Consider the following 18,103-nt stretch of genomic DNA (forward strand, 5'->3'; position numbering starts at 1 on the left):
ATGATCCAAAATCTATGGGATGCAGCAAAAGCAGTCTCAAGAGGGAAGTTTATAGTGGGAAACAAGAAAAATCCCAAATAAACAATCTAAACTTACAGCTAAAGCAACTAGAAAGGAACAAACCAAACCCAAAGTTAGTAGAAGGAAAGAAATCATAAAGATCAGAGCAGGAATAAATGAGATACACATGAATAAAACAATAAAAAAAAGATCAATGAAACTAAAAGTCGGTTTTTTGAAAAGATAAATTGACAAACCTTTAGCCAAACTCATCAAGAAAAAGGGGGGGGGGGCTCAAATCAATAAAATTGGTACCACTAATTTTTTATTTATTTATTTATTTTTTTAGGGCCACACCTGTGGCATATGGAAGTTCCCAGGCTAGGTGTCAAATTCAGAGCTACAGCTGCCAGCTTATACCACAGCCACAGCAATGCCAGATCCGAGCTGTGTCTGTGACTTACACCATAGCTCACGGCAACACCAGACCTTTAACCCACTGAGGAAGGCCAGGGATTGAACCTGCGTCCTCACGGATTCCAGCCGGGTTCTTAACATGCTGAGCCGCAGCAGGAACTCCCTGATATCACTAATTTTTTTTTTTTGGACTTTTTGCTATTTCTTGGGTGCTCCCGTGGCATATGGAGGTTCCCAGGCTACAGGTTGAATCCGAGCTGTAGTCACTGGCTTATGCCAGAGCCACAGCAATGAGGGATCCGAGCCGCGTCTGCAACCTACACCACAGCTCAAGGCAATGCTGGATCGTTAACCCACTGAGCAAGGCCAGGGATCGAACCCGCAACCTCATGGTTCCTAGTCGGATTGGTTAACCACTGCTCCACGACGGGAACTCCTGATATCAGTAATTTCTAACAACGTACTCAGGGTCAATTTTCAAGTACACACTAATTTTTTGGTACTATTCTTCTCTCTTGTCTAGGGTGAAGGTACACAAGTTACTTTTCAACTTTCCTCTTATACTTTGCCCTTGTCCTGGCGTTGAGGGAGGCTAATTTACAATTTGTAACCCCGGTTGAAAAACATGAAAAGTATATCCCAATTCCTTTTCTGGTCAAAATACGTTCCCAAGAACTCTCCTTGCTTGTAATACATTAACTAGAAGGCATAATGAGGAAGTTTATTTTCTATGTTAGAAACGCTAAAGGGACTATCTTATTTTTACACATTATCATATCAATGAAAACATCAAATATCCTCAGATATAAAAACACAGCAAATTTTTAAAATATACTGCAAGTTGCTCTTTAAAGCAGTCATTCTATAGACAGATATTTAAAAATACAAACCACAAGGACTTACATACAAAAAATTTTAAATTGGGTGGAAATGAAATTATTCTTGCTTTACAGACAAGTACTCTGTGAACTTCTAACTTAAACGTACTCACCATTGTCTGAATATAATAGAAATTGGAACAAACTAAAGCTGGGGATGTCCCAATGATTTTATTGAGGTAACTTTTTCCAATTTTATACATATATGTATTTAATGTATTTATATATACTTAAGAAAGCTAAACAATGTTCTAAGGCACTTGGAATTGTGCACAACAAAGTATCCTGTAATATTATACAACTAAATAGAGCATGGTTTTGCTTTTTAAATAACACAAACACCAATACAGAATAAAAAAGATAATACATAGTCTTTCAGGCTACAATAGTGGAATTACATATACATGTGTGTTTATACTTGTAGATATTTATACCCACATTCTATAATACAGTACAGGTTTAAGAACAACCAAAAAAGGAGAAACTGTTGTGTTTATCAGCATACAGTTCCAGTTATTTACAGCCACAGATATGATACCTGTGTAATTTAATACAGGATGAGATCAATCATTGGAAATTAGGAATCATTCAGTCAGTCTGATAACGATCACAGCTCATTATTCTTATCATGTTCACCAAAGCTCGAAATAACAAAATGCATATAGTCCTTTATTTAAAAGTCACCGTTACATAGAAGAAAAAATGACGAGTTTGAGTTTTTAGTAGGTACTAAGTCTGGCGAAATCGGTGCAGAATGTTTTGAACATATTGGCACATTTCTAAGCCACAGAAGAAATACATTCTAAAAAATGAAAATTAGTGCCTATATTTTAAGGGATGAAAGTGGTTTGACCCTAGATCACTCAGGTTGTTTTTGAACTCTAGTTGGCGTTGCCACGGCAACTTCTCCTTGTGGACGCTCTCTAAGCAATGTAACACAAAGTCGAACTAAAACAAAACGTCCAGGAAGGGAAAAACCCTCCCAATTGGCAAGTGGCACAAGTATTTATTGGCATTTTCATATACCACAAAATTGACCTGAGGGTGGAGTGGCATTCTGCCTCATTTACTCCCTTCAACTTACTCTTAAAAAAAAAAAAATACTGGTATTGAATAAGAATTCTTAAGCACCACCTAAAAGTTCACAATATAATGACCGTTATCGACTCTGAGCTGCTCTGCTTCGAAAAAGATGTTTAGAAATTTTAATATTGAAAAAAATTAAAGTGGCTAACTTAATTCCATCTGTCAGCCACAATTCATCAAATAATTTCAAGACATATATATCATTCAGTTTTGGTCATAAAAAGTTACAAAGAGATGTTTCTATGTTGTTAGTATAGTATAATAAGGTTTCACCTAGGTAAAACTCATCTTGCTTTGTGTATGGTCATTGCTGAAGTATGAACGACATGCATGCAATTCACAGTTCACCCTCATTAACTTCATAATTTAGTATTCATCAATCTGAGAAAAGTTGAACTGCATGACTATATTGATGCAGGGGGAATTCAAGCCTTTGCACGTGGACTAAATGCTTCTTTAACAGAATAAACAGGCAGTTGTTTGGGAATCCATGGGATGCGGTTTACCAGGTGAAATCCGATGATGATTTTCATAGACCACCAGTTTTGTTTATGGGGATTGTTAGCTGTCGTGTTTGTGATTAAGCCATGCAAGGCTCTGCATGACATCGACAAGGATTATGACTAACAGGGTACTTCTGAGAGAAAACTGTGAGGTGCAAAAAAAAAAAAAAGGGGGGGGGTTTGCTTCATTTGAAACTAAAATCTCTCCTTTTAGTACATACAGGGACTAACCAAGTGACTACGCCCATTGGAACTGCCAGGACCACCCAATAACCCCAAGTTTGAAGAACTGGCAAACTAAAGCTGATTCAAAGCAGAGGACTGGAAAAATGAGGAGAGAAGAAGTTGTTTGGGGTCAAAGAAATGCAAGGCAGTCAAGATGATGTTTTGAAATAGACACTTTTTCCTGTGTCCTCAAGTTGCAATAGACAGTGGTATTTAAGGGAGGAGGTACTGCCCTCCTAGGAGGGGATTTGAACCTGGGGGAGTGCTTTTTACTTTCTGTATTTACGGTGACTGCACATACTGTTGGCATTTAGTCATCAGGGCCTGAGATAGTAAACATCTTGCAATGTGTGGGACATTCCTCCACAACAAAGAACTGCCTGACTCTGAATGCCAATAGTACCCACACTGAGAAACACCTGTGCGAGTCCTTTGCTCATGCTGCAGCTATGCTAGCAAGGTGACAAGCTAAATGACATTTTTTGTGTGTGCGGTAGATCCTAACACAGCTAAAAAATGACCCATATGCCTCTGGGGTTGGCTTTCAGTGGGAAAAGGTGTCTCCTTGTTTTTTTCTCCTAGAACTCTTACAGTGTATACAATAGGATTTCTTAATTTGAGATGACCCTGTCTTTGAAAAATCGGTAAATTGTTTTCTAGGAACAATACCAGTGGTTTGCATTTCCATAAAGAGCTTAAGATTAACGACTACAAAAAGTAAACAGAAAGTCAAAATGAGAATGGTTCCAGAGGATTCTTCCTTTGTCCTGCCACCCGTGCATCACTCCCAAATTACAGCAGAGGCTCATGCTGGTCATTGAAACTCGTGTTTCAACTTTCTGGAGATGTGCTTTATCTTAGAAAGACGGTCCTATTAATTCGATGATTGCTTTTGCTGTTGCATTCCCCTCTAAGACATATTTCAGCTCTAGAAGTTCATTCTGCTTTGTCAAATAAAACAATGTGATATATACTCAAATACCTAATAGTGGAAGATTAGCTATTTTAAGGGCTTAAGGGAAAACTGGGTAAATAATTGTATCTTCATGGTTTCTCAGTGCTCATAGCATTCTCTAATGATGTGAAGAAATTAAATTTTTTTTTCCTTTTTAGGGCCACACATGTGGCATATGGAGGTTCCCAGGCAAGGAGTAGAATTGGAGCTGCAGCTGCTGGCCTACGCCACAGACACAGCAACGTGGGATCCGAGCCTCGTCTGACACCACAGCTCACAGAAACACCAGATCTTTAATTCACTGAGGGAGGCAGGGATCAAACCTGCATCTTCATGGATACTAGCCGGTTCTTAACCCGCTGAGCCACAATGGGAACTCCCTGAAGAAATTATTAATTCTTGTCTCAAAGTATAAACTTTCACTAGTAAGGTTAGGCTTAATAACATGATTGGATTTAGGAATGTTTAAGCTACTATACTGATGCAATGATATAAATTTGTGTATCTTGTACTAGCTTGATTCCTCTCACCTCCTCTGAGGAAGATTTCTCTGTGTGAAACGTGCTGCTGGGACTTCTTAAAGACATAATTTTTGAAGAACTCTCACTGTGAAAAATAAGCCTGAGGCTTTCTATTGTGAATACAGTATAATTTGTGAAATCTGTGTCTCATTATATTAAGTATAAATACATTGCCTGTTGTGTTAAGATGTGGTACACATTAGAATAGGCAGTGTTAATGCAGCACTTTTCTCTCTTTCAAGCGTAACGTACTGTATTTTTTAAAGTGCTAATGCAGCACTGAATTAATTGCAGGTTGTAAAATCTGAGGTTATGGGTTTTCAGGATTTATCTCACATTCTTCATATGTGATGATTTTTGAAAGGCTGTATTCAACTCCTCTAAATAAACAGATACTCACTTACATTCAGACCTTTCTACTAACAGAATATATTTACTAATGTAAGAGAAAGATACATGATTACAATCATGATGCTAATAAAGGATATGATTATGGTGCTAATAAAGTTGGTTTTTCTGGGTAAATCAGATAGATGAGTGTGCTTTTTCCTCCATTCAAAAGAGCTGTTCAAATACCCAAAATAGTACTCAGATTATTATGGATTTCATTTAAATAACTTTAGGAATTAACATAAAGGTAAATTGTTTTGAGCAAAAAAGAATGCAAGATATTTCACGCACACAGGAAATTATCAGGCAGGGCTGCCCAAAATTAACGCTAATTACCAGAGAACTAGTTTTGTCAGACTGACTGGTAATGACCATGAAGATGCTGATAAAGCTCATGGCATCTTCTTACTATCTTAATGTTCACATTATTTTTCTGCATTTAAAAAAGGATGAAAATGGCCACTCTGGTTTTTTACAGTCTGTCTAGTTCTTTCCTGCCTGGAACCTTTTTGGAGACGGATTTGTTGCTTTCCTTAATCATATCTCGGGGACTCAGGAAAACCTACTGGCTTCCTCTATGTCAGCCTAATGTTGCACTTTCAATTGGGAAAACTCTGGTGTTGTGTTACAGCAACCCCATTCACATACCCATGTACTTTCACAGAACCACGGCTTATTGGTTGGACTGCAGAAGGCTGGCATTAGGCAGATACATAATGCTATGGCGAGTGGTCCACATTTCTGCATTCTTTTAAGGCTGCCAGGCAAGAGCCCTCCAGATGGGCTGCTAGGGTAGATATGCAATGTTACTGCCCTTTAAAATTAGCTGTTAAAATAAAGTTTCATTCTGCAAAATATAGCTTAGCTCATAATGCTTCTACTCTTTACATGGCTTTTTATTTAAAGAAATAATTCATGGTTCTAATACATAAGTATTAAACTAGTAGTGGTTAATTTTTTTGAATTTTAAACTTCTAAAACCTTTCCTTAAGCATGTCAATCACTAGAAGTAAAAGTATGTGTAGTATGTCATAAATGTGACATGTCATACAAGGAAAACTATATTGAGGGACCAGAGTCTCATTTTTGTACTCTGTACATCTCATTGTAGGGAATAAAAAAATTGTATCACATTTTGGTTCCTTTTATCAACCAAAGAGAGACTTTCTAAAATGTGTATCTTCAGTGATAAAACAGTGATAAACGTCATATTTACCATTTTTACAGAGGTTTTGTGATTAGAAATCAAAACAATGTTTTAAGATTTTAAGTAGAGAAAATGAAAATAACACTACATTCCTTAGTATTTTTCCCAAGACGCTAAAATGACAACAAAACGATATAAGGAAAAACACAACTTCAGCAAAAAATTGGAACATAGTTAAAGTCTATGACTGCATTGAAACATTATGAAATAGAGAAAACTTCCAGCAGGGCAAGCAGAAAAACGTTTTCAAAGCAAAAAATGTGTCTTATTCTATCAATGAAATGACAATAGTGGAGAATTCTAGGTTTTATTAATGCCCATGGCTGAGTACAGCAAGAGGTGCAACAATGCTGCCTACCTGTTTTAGTTGCAAAATCATCTAATTTCAAGTGGGTCTTTCATATATAAATGAATGGTAGGATCCAGATTCATCCACCAGATGAAATGTTTGCATTTTTTTTTTGCTTTTTAGGGCTGCACCTGAGGCATATGCAAGTTCCCAGGCTAGAGGTTGAATCAGAGCTACAGCTGCTGGCCTACACCACAGCCACACCAACTCGGGATCCAAGCCGCGTCTGTGACCTACATCACAGCTCAAGGCAATGCTGGATCCCTAACCTACTGAGTGTGGCCAGGGATTGAACCTATATCCTCCTGGATCCTAGTCAGGTTTGTTAACTGCTGAATCACGAAGGCAACTCCGAAATGTTTGCTTTTTTAGTTGAAATTGGAAGTTACAGTTTTACATATAATAAACCAGAATCATGTCAGAAAATTCTAGTCCAAACTCAGAATAAAATAAAGTCTATTTACGTCTTTACTTATTATACATCTCATGTGTTTTTAATAAAAGGGGCACAAAACAATCATGAAAGAACAATTAAATGCAAGGTGGTATATACATGTGGTCCTATGTACTTGGGAACAGAAGCCATGCTATGCCTGTGACTCCACGGAAAACAGCAAGATGACAACAGAGGGTGTCAATGTAAACAATACTGACTGCAGGCTCATAGGGAAATCTTCCCATAACTTTAATCTCACTGATTCTTTTGCATTGAAAGTCAACACTACATTTATGGATGCAATCTGCCGACTCTTAAAATACCAAATGAGGTTTTCCTCACAACTTAGCAAAATTTTTCTGTGTTCTTCTAAGTCTTTGGGTGAGTATTTTTTTTTAATCCATGGGCTTTATTTTTTTTTCTTTTTTTTTGTCTTTTTTGTTGTTGTTGTTGTTATTGTTGTTGTTGTTGCTATTTCTTTGGGCCGCTCCCGCGGCACATGGAGGTTCCCAGGCTAGGGGTTGAATCGGAGCTGTAGCCACCGGCCTACGCCAGAGCCACAGCAACGTGGGATCCGAGCCGCGTCTGCAACCTACACCACAGCTCACGGCAACGCCGGATCCTTAACCCATTGAGCAAGGGCAGGGACCGAACCCGCCACCTCATGGTTCCTAGTCGGATTCGTTAACCACTGCGCCACGACGGGAACTCCTATTTTTTTTTTTTTTAATAGCAGCCATCCTACTTAACATAGCATGGAAAATAAATAGTTCTTTCCATCCCCACTCAGAGCTAACTGTGGGCAGAACAGTTGCATTTTGCCTAAGTTTTAACTTTGGATTCAGACTTTTTATAAAGATGCCATGATTGTCTATACCATCTTCCTTAGATTAAGGATGATTGTTCCAACTTGGGAGATAAGCTAGGGAAAGCCCAAAAGATTTATTTCTAAAGCTTGCTATAGATTTACAGGGTCACATTCCATCTGACTTTATTCCCAGTCCTGCTATCCTTATGGAAGGTTGGTACATTAGGTAAGGAGTATTTTTAAAAATGTAAAGTGTGTATAGCTATGCTACTTAAAGCATGCAACAAAACTTGGGTAAGCATGCTTATTAAGAGTCAGTAAAAGCCTCTTGCATTTAGGAAAATGATACATGAAAACACTCAGACTGATTTCTGGCAATTGGATTCACTGGCACAACAAAAAGTAATGGTACTACACTGTACCAATATCATGGCGAAACGGGAATATTCTTCTAGGATCAGGTCTTTAGGAAATCCATGTTGGGTTTTTAAATTCCCAAATCCCTTATATAAGTTCTCAACTACTAAAAACCTACTTCAAAAATACACCTATGATTCAATTTCCTTTTTTCATTAACATAATGAAGTATTTCTCTTTCTTTCTGATTTTAATCCCCCACCCCTTTCCAGTACTCAGAAATTCCATTCCCCATTCTCCTTTAACTCGCACTCTAAAATTTGGCTTTCTGGCAACAGGGAACCAGCGATTGTCTTCTGCGCATCTTTGATTAAAACTCCTGATGAAGAAGAACGGGCGTAACTATGGTGTCCCTTACCATCAGTTCACATGCTGACCAGCAGGGGCGCTGCACCCTTCCCTTTGCTTGTGATCCCCATCCAAGCTGTAGAGGTGGGGAGAACATTCCACATGCTTCCTTCACCACAAGTTAAACGGAAACACACATTCACATCCCAGTGCAATATCAGATTTTCAGGAACTGAGGCTTCCCCCAAAGATGATCAGTCTGTTTCCAAAGAGTCTCGTGCTTCATTAAGGACGATGGAACCTGAAATAAGAAACAGAAACTCTGTGATGTGGCAGAAACACACGCTGGATTCAGTGAAGTGAATAAGGTACCGTAATGTTTATGATCAAAGGCAGCTCTTGCATCCACAGCTGAATTACTGCTCTAAATTACTGTCAAAACAGAATACTCCTATGTCATTTGGGAAAGCAGAGACAGCCCTATACAAGAGATGCTGGTTATCCATCAGGGATATAGACTGATCAATACACAAAATATCCCTATTCTCAAGGGTCATAATCTGATCTGTATTGAGCAGAGTGAGATAAAGGATTTGGTTATACCTGGTGTGTCGTTATAAAAGGAAAACATCATCAAATAGTCACTATTTCATGAGCTTCAGCCTCTGGTCACCTCTTGCTGATGTATATTCTATGCCTGAGTTTCCAAATGCCTGCTAGACATTTCCTTCCAAATGTTCCACGGCAACATACCACACATGTGCACAACTATACAAATTACATTTTCTTGTGAACCAGCCTTTACACTTTCCATCTTAGACGTTCTACCTTTGAAAATACTTTCAGTCTAGAAACCTCAGATTTGCAACTATTTCTCTCCTTCACTCTCCATATCCCATTAGTTCAAGTTCTGCCTCGACTGCCTGTCTTTGAATTCATCCCAGCCCTAACCACCTTTTGTTGGCACTACTTTAAGAGCATGCTACCTGCTAGAAATAAAACCTGGAATAAAACAGGGGCAACTTCAGTTCTGAGACCTGAAATAAATCTAGGCCCTTTCAAGTGAAACAACTTTAAAGGGTGAACTATGGAGTGTGGGGAACCCATACAGGAAGAGAGTAGAGAGGCATGCTCTTTAATAAACAATTGATCTTTCCCTAAGAAAGATATTTTTCCTTGTCCTTGGCTCCTGGGAGGTAACCTCTAAGCCTTTGGAATGTTCTGCTTGATAAAAATGTCCTTGTTTACCTGATATTCTTGGACCATGCCAGATAGTCCATGATAAGAACATGATTTATGGTGAGGGCCTTGGGCCATGCAAGATCAACTTGACTCCTGCTAGAGACTAAGGTTAGTCCCACAGCCAAGCAGCTAAGTCTATATGATTGACCCTCAATAAAGACGCTGGACCTCAAGGCTCTTGTGCGTTTCTCTGGTTGACAATACTCCATGCACACTAGCATACACCACTGCTGGGAGCAGTAAATGTTGTCTCTATGATTCTACTGGGAGAACACAACTGGAAGCTCAAGCCTAAAACTCTCCTGGACACTGCCCTAATGTGTCTCTCTCCTCTGCTGATTTATTTATTTATTTATTTATTTATTTATTTATTTATTTATTTATTTAATCTTTTTAGGGCCACACCTGCGGCACATGGAGGTTCCTAGTCTAGGGGTCAAATAGGAGCTACAGATGTTGGCCACAGCAATGCCAGATCTGAGCCGCATCTGCGAACTACACCACAGCTCAGGGCAAAGCTGGAACCTTAAACCAGCTGAGCGAAGGGAGGAATGGAACCTGCATCCTCATGGACGCTGGTCAGATTCGTTTCCGCTGAGCCACTGAGGAAGGGAACTCCCTCTTCTGCTGATTTTAATCTGTATCCTTTTGCTATAATAAATTGTAACCATGAGTTTAAAAGCTAAAACAACAACAAAATCCCAAACCAAAACAAACAAAAAACAACAAGAGCACACTACCCAGACTGGCTTCACGTCCCCACCCCTCCCTTTGTGAGTTCCTGAACATTCCTTGTGATTTTGTAGCCATCAGCTTTTGAAAACGTTGTTCCCTAATTCTGCAATTCCCCTCCCTCCATTTTCCACCTACGTTTTTATGTTCAAGATCAAAACTCACCTTCCCCAGAAGGCCTTATCTGATCCATCTCTTCAGCCTTCTTCTGTGATTCCACATTTACACAACTCTATTTAGCATTTCCTTTGTCTTGCCTAATCTAATGTTCATCTGCCCAGGCTCCAAATTTGTTTCCCTGTCCCATGCTCAAAGATTTGGAGACCAAATCCATGCTCTACACTGTCATGGCATTATTATTATAAACACAGATTCAATCATCCCAGTTTATTTTTATTTTATTTTATTTTTTAAGGCTGCACCTAAGGCATATGGAAATTCCCAGGTTAGGGCTTGAATTGGAGCTGCAGCTGCCAACCTACAGCACAGCCATGGCAATGCCAGATCTGAGCCATATCTGCAACCTACACCACAACTCATGGCAATGCTGGATCCTTAACCCACTGAGTAAGGCCAGGAATTGAACCTGCATCCTCATGGATACTAGTCGGGTTCTCAATCCACTAAACCATGGCGGGAACTCCTTATCCCAGTTCTTTTTAATATCATTGCATTGTTCCCCACTCCCGACAAAATAAAATTTAAGTTTCTTAGAGTGCTGATTGAGGCATTTCAGGATATGGCCCAAACCATGTTTCTAACTCCATCACTACTCTCCAAACACCCTGAGTTCTAATCATTTGCCCCCAAATGCTCTCCACTTTTCCTTACTCATATCTTGCTTCCCATCTCTACCTCTTAAAATCTTATTCCCAGAGTTCCCCAAACTTCTTTTTCTCCACCTCTCAGGAAAGCATTAATTATTTCCTCTTCTGGAGTTCCCATCTTGGCGCAGTGGAAAAGAATCTGACTAGGAACCATGAGGTTGCTGGTTCGCTCCCTGGCCTCTCTCAGTGCGTTAAGGATCCGGCATTGCCAAGAGCTGTGGTGTAGGTCGCAGATGCAGCTTGGATCCGGTATTGCTGTGGCTGTGGCGTAGGCCAGCAGCAACAGCTGTGATTAGACCCCTAGCCTGGGAACTTCCATATGCCGTGGGTGCGGCCCTAAAAAGACAAAAAAGACAAAAAAAAATTATTTCCTCTTCTGTGTGTCCATAACATTTGGTTTATACCAATTATTGATTACAGTGTGTGTGTATTGCATAGGTGTGCATCCTTTTTTATTTTTTTATTTTATTTTTTTGTCTTTTTGCCTTTTCTAGGGCGGCACCCAAGGCATATGGAGGTTCCCAGGCTAGGGGTCTAATCACAGCTGTAGCCGATGGCCTACACCACAGCCACCGCAACACCAGATTCTTAACCCACTGAGTGAGGCCAGGGATCGAACCGGCAACCTCATGGTTCCCAGTCGGATTCATTAACCACTGAGCCACGACAGGAACTCCCTTTTTATTTTTTTGGAACTTTTTTTTTTTTGTCTTTTTAGGGCCACACCCGGGGCATATGGAGGTTCCCAGGCTAGGGGTCAAGTTGGAGCTGAAGCTGCTGGCCTATGCCACAGCCAGAGCAACTTGGGATCTGGGTCTGTGATCTACACCACAGCTCAGGGCAACGCTGGATCCTTAACGCACTGAGCGAGGCCAGGGATCAAACCCGCAACCTCATGGATACTAGTCGGGTTCATTAACTGCTGAGCCATGATGGGAACTCCTGCATCCTCTTTTAGATTGTGAGAAGATAAGGAAAGATTTGAGTTTATTCACTTTTATATATTCACAGAATACAATAACTAGCATATAATTCTACTTATTTCTTTTTTTGCATTTTAGGGCTGTACTATGGCATATGGAGGTTCCCAGGCTAGGGGTCAAATTGGAGCTGCAGCTGCTGGACTACACCACAGCCACAGCAACGTGGGATCTGAGCTGCATCTGTGACCTACACCACAGCTCATGGTAATGCTGGATCCTTAACCCACTGAGCAAGGTCAGGGATCGAACCCCGCCTCCTCATGGATACTAGGTAGGTTCCATACCACTGAGCCACAATGGGAGCCCCATATAGTTCTACTTAATAATTGTTGCTGTGTTGAATCAAAGCATTGAAAACTGAAAAATTAAAGACAAAAGAACAAATGAAATAAGACTGGCCATAAGTTGATAATTGGAGAAGCTGTGTGAAGGATGCATGGGGCTGGTGATATTACTTCTGACTGTTCGACTTTCCAAGTCACAATAAAAACAGGATATACCAAGCTTTCCCAAAGCAGCAAACATGTTGTGACTAAAGGAGAGATGTGTCCACTGTGAGTTCAATTCTTGACGCCACCTCAATCACAACCTTGGGCAGGTCTGGGCATCCCCACACTCTGCATTTGTTAAATGGAGACAACAGTACTATTTCAGTCACCTGGGCTTTCTTCCTGCCCGCTGATCTTGCAAAGTTCTTCCCTGCCTCAGGCCATTTGCACCAGCTCTTCCCTGTACCTCAGCTAATTCCCCTTAGGGGGAGTGCTCTCCTCTTTCCCTACTGTGCTGATAGCTCCCTCTTGTTATTTAAATGACAGAATTCACTTTATTTCCTCAAGAGACCCCTTTCTTAGCCATCCTGTCCACACCCCCTCTGGTCCTCCCCATAGCATCCTGTTACATTTTCTTCAAGGCACTTAGCCTTATCTGGAATGATCATGTTTATTTGTTCCTTTCTTTGCTAATGGTTTGTCACCCTTATGAGAACATAGCGTGTGAGACTGAGGGCTTTGATGTGTCCTAAACTCCAGGGACCAAGGCAGAACCTGGCTTGCTCTCTGTGCTCAGTATTTGCTGAACAGGTGAACAACTGCGTACATGTATACAGGGGCACTTAGTTATTTGACAACTCTTTCTATAAAGAATTCTACGTAAATGAAGAGTTCAATCATGATACCCCTAATGTTAATTATAACTGAATATATACAAATCTATGACACCCCATCTGATAGGCCATCCCATCATGCTTTCTAGGAATAGTCAGCCATAACCTAAAGGAAAATATGGAAATTCTATAAAAATATTTTAAGATTAACTGAAAATCTCTTAAGCTTTTTATATAAAATGGGGAAGAGAGGCAGATTATAATAATAACAGCTAATGATATTAAATTTTACTGTGTGCCTAGCACAACTCCAAGTGCTATACATATATTACTTCATTTAACCCTCGAAATAATCTTACAAGGTGGGTACTCCTGTATTCCCTTTGTCCAGATATGGAACTGAGAGGGATGTAAAGTCATGTATCCAAGGCAGAGAGCTGGGAAGTGGATATGCCAGGCTCAAGACTCTGTGTTCCTAACCTACACAAGACGGTGAGATCAAAACATGCTTTCCTCCATGCTTTCATTCAAAGGGTACTTTGGATGCCTTCTGGGTAGCATGCAATGGGAAAGATAATCAGTTGGATTTCTACATCTGCCAGTTTTGATCAATGTGGACCAGAGAAAAGTCCTGTTCCACATTTCCAGGCTATACTTTGATGGCTACAGTTGTCTCAGAAATATTTGCCTTTTGCCACAAAGGGACCTAGAGGAGAATGGGCTCAGCAGGAACTTTTTGCAATTACTAGAAAAGCGAGCCCAGTGATGACCCTGAAGGTGATATGAGAAGCAGTTTCCCTCTGTGCCAGACACATGCACACACCACGCCAAGGTACAAGCATATTGCACCTGCCATATCTTCACACCAGGAGTTTCAAAGGGCCCCGCTTTGTTAGATTCATTTCCTTCTAGGAATTAAATACAAATTCATCTAATTTAGTGATTTTTTAAGGCCTCTCCAAATTTGCTGCAAAGTATACACCAAACCTCCCATAATGTCCTACTCTTCTCTCGGTCCTGGATTCAAAGAACAAGTGTGGGGAAAGCTGACAGGAAAGGCTTTCTCTTCCCATCAGTAATGTCTTTGGGATGAAGGAGATACATTAAAAATTGGGTTGGGGAGTTTCCGCCATGGTGCAGTGGGTTAAGAATTGAACTGTAGCAGCTTGGTTCACTGCTGAGGCTCAGGTTTGATTCCCGGCCTGGGAACTTCCATATGCCATGAGCATGGCCATAAAATGAAAAACAAAACAAAACAAAACAAAAAAGAATTGGGTTGGGCAACAAAGTGAATAGCCATTGGACCAGAAGAGATGGAGAACCTTTGAAAGCCCACCATTTTCCTGGAAAGTCTCTTGCTTTTAATTTCCAAAAATTAGCAGGACACTGTAAGATCTTCTGTTTTTTTTTTTTTTTTTCTGCAGACATTATTTGCCCACAGATCCCATTAGAGAAAGAGTTCACAGAGTAGATTCTGTTGGAAGGTCAAGCCATCAGCATAGCCTCTATGTTAGCTAAGAAGAGGGCCAACTAACACTGTGAAGGCAATAAATAATGTGCTGACAAAGCCAGAGGAGAGGCTCAGTAATGTAACCTCTTTTCATATGCACTGCTCAGATATGGTCAAAAACCCCACATTTTTTCTGGCATTGTCCACTCAGAGAAGGACATCTTTATCCTGTTTAAATTGGCCACCTTATCTTCAAAATCAGTTCTAAAATTTTATGGTGAGAGGCACTGAAAATGCAAATGATTCTTAAGTTGGGTACTAGTCAGTGGTTTGCATTCATTTTGAAGTACATGAAGTTCAGTTTTACCTGAGACGTTTGCCTCTCTGACAGAATGACAGTTTTGGTTTTAGGCTTCAAGTTGATGAAGCAATAAATAGATTAACTGTGCCCTCAGGATACTTAAGCTTTTCACCCATCCTTTTTTCCAAACTTTCCTGAAACTCACATTTGAAGTTATCTCTAGTTTCTTCTTCCTGTTAAAACTGCAATGAATTTTTGTTTTCATACTGTTGAGAGGGAGTAGGAGGAAAAGCTATTTTTTAAGTCATGGAATTCAGGTAAAGATAATTCTTTTCCATAACAGTTTCCTCTACAAACTAACATATAAAACTTTCCTCACTTTCCTGTGAATTCATTCAGATAATATAAAATATGGAATTTTTCACAAATGTAAAGTATTACTTTCCTATACCTCTAGTTGATTTATACAGAAATTCTGAAGAATTCATTTCCTCTTTATATAAAAGGGTTTAATTGTCATGGCACATACACTTTACGTTAAACAAATGAGGATGTTCTCCTAAACGTTGTTCTACTGAAATCAGATCACATGCCGGATGGGATTTTGTTACTCTTAACATAAAGCCACCCTTACAATTCTGGTGGTCAAAGCAGCATTTTGCAATTTTTAAAAATTTTTAAATTTTTAATTTTTTTAAGTTTCTGTGCAAGTAAATGGAGCACCCAAGAAAGAGAATCACTGAAGAAGCAGCCTTCTCATTTCTCTGTGGAGGACCCTTGAATTAATGTTTATTGCGGGAACAAGTCTAGTTCCTGCCATGTCACATTCTGATACATCTACCTAGAAGTTCAAAGAATAGTTTAACATATTTGTAACTCCATTCTGGGTAGTAATAACTCAAGGTGTTACAGAATGAGATAACTGCTTTAAATACACACACACACACACCCCTGTATGTAACTACATGAAGGAAATTTGAAAAATAGAGAAAAGGAAAAAAAATACTACTATAACCTCAGTCTGCAACAAACCATTAGGAGGTTTTTTGTTTTTGTTTTTGTTTTTGTTTTGTTTTGCTTTTTAGGGCCACACCCGCCGCATAGGGAAGCGGCATATGGAAGTTCCCAGGCTAGGGGTCTAATCAGAGCTGTGGCCGGCGGCCTACGCCACAGCCACAGCAACAGTGGATCCTCACAGCAACGCCGGATCCTCAACCCAATGAGTGAGGCCAGGGATTGAACCTGCAACCTCATGGTTCCTAGTCAGATTTGTTTCCACTGTGCCATGATGAGAACTCCTAGGAAGTTTCTTTAATGAGCAGAAGATCTAAATAAATATTTAGACATACAGATGGCAAATAGACACATGACAAGAGCCTTATCATTGCTGATTATTAGAGAAACGCAAATCAATACTACAATGAGGTACCACCTCACACTGGTCAGAATGGCCATCAGTAAAAAGTCTGCAGATAATAAATGCTAGAGAGGGTGTGGAGAAAAGGATACTTTTCTACAGGCTGGTGAAAATGTAAATTGGTATAGCCACTATGGAAAACAGTAAGGAGCTTCCTCAAAAACAAAAATTGAGTTGCCATATGATCCAGCAATCACACTCCTGAGCATATACCCAAGCAAAAACTATAATTTGGAAAGATACATGCACCTTTGTGTTCATAACAGCACTATTTACAATAGCCAAGACATGGAAACAACCTAAATGTCCATTGACAGATGAATGGATAAAGAAGATGTCGTATATATACACAATGGAATATTACTGAGCCATTAAAAAAGAATGAAATAATGCCATTTGCAGCAACATGGATGGACCTAGAGATTATCATACTAAGTGAAATAAGTCAGAAAAAGACAAATACTATATGACATCACTTACGTGTGGAATCAAATATACAACACAAATCAACATATCTATGAGACAGAAACAGACTCACAAAGATCAGACTTGTGGTTGCCAACAGGGAGAGAAGTAGGGGAGGAAAGGATTGGGAGTTTGCGATTAGCAGAGGAAAACTATTATTTATAGGATGGATAAACAGTAAGGTCCTACTGTATAGCACAGGGATTTATACTCAATATTTTGTGATAAACCATAATGGAAAAGAATATGAAAAAGAATATATAAAGGTATAACTGAGTCACTTTGCTATACAGAAGAAATTAACACAACATTGTAAATTAACTACACTTCAATAAAATTAAAAATACAGATATAAACACATATAAGAGGTTTTTTTTTCTTTTAAAGATTTGGCATGATTTTATTTTTATTGAAGTATGGTTGATTTATAAAATTATAAATTGATATTTATAAGCTCCTTTCTGCTTATCTACTTTATATACAGTAGTTTGTATCTGTTAATCCCATATTCCTAATTTATCACTTCCATCCTCCTTTTCCCTGATACTTTAATCAGTATCCTGATTTTTCCACTTAACATTATGCCAGTAATCTCTCGAGGCCCATTGTGACTCTAAGAGTTGTCAATTTAATGAGTCTTTGCTTAAATAAGAACTCCCCCGATGTTTATTTTTAAAACCAATATTCTCTCTCTCTCTCTTTTCTTTCTTTTTCAGTATATGGAAGTTCCCAGGCCAGGGACTGAATCTGAGCTAGAGACACGACCAACGCCAGGATGCAGCAACACAGGATCCTTAACCCACGGCGCTGGGCTGAGGATTGAATGGTAGGGTCCACAATGACCAGGTGGATCATTAATCCACTGAGCCATAGCAGGAACGCCTAAAAGCAACATTCTCTCTTGATTATAACTCCGATACATGCTGATGTTGAAAAAAAATTGGAAAAGAGAGATTATCCAAAGATTACAACCAGGCATAGATCCTACAACTCTGCTGTAACCATTTTAAAGTTTAATATTTACGTAAAATATTTTTTCAATTTATATGTCTCTATAATTTAGAGAATTATTTTAAATTGTAGAAAGCCCATTTACTATAGAAA

The 18,103-nt window shown here is 39.3% G+C and overlaps 1 protein-coding gene across 5 annotated transcripts in view; it reads right to left on the reverse strand.

The window, feature by feature from the left end:
• Window positions 1-7,653: 7,653 nt before the first annotated feature.
• Window positions 7,654-18,103, reverse strand: part of PHACTR2 (phosphatase and actin regulator 2) — a 279,919-nt gene continuing 269,469 nt past the window's right edge. For all 5 annotated transcript variants that reach the window (XM_047770043.1, XM_047770039.1, XM_047770038.1 and 2 more), the window contains one exon: window positions 7,654-8,781. In XM_047770043.1, the coding sequence (XP_047625999.1) occupies window positions 8,766-8,781 (16 nt within the window). In that variant the 3' untranslated portion in view covers window positions 7,654-8,765. The remainder of the gene's footprint in view (window positions 8,782-18,103) is intronic.

Source organism: Phacochoerus africanus, chromosome 2 (assembly GCF_016906955.1).
Source record: "Phacochoerus africanus isolate WHEZ1 chromosome 2, ROS_Pafr_v1, whole genome shotgun sequence".
NCBI classification, from domain to species: domain Eukaryota; kingdom Metazoa; phylum Chordata; class Mammalia; order Artiodactyla; family Suidae; genus Phacochoerus; species Phacochoerus africanus.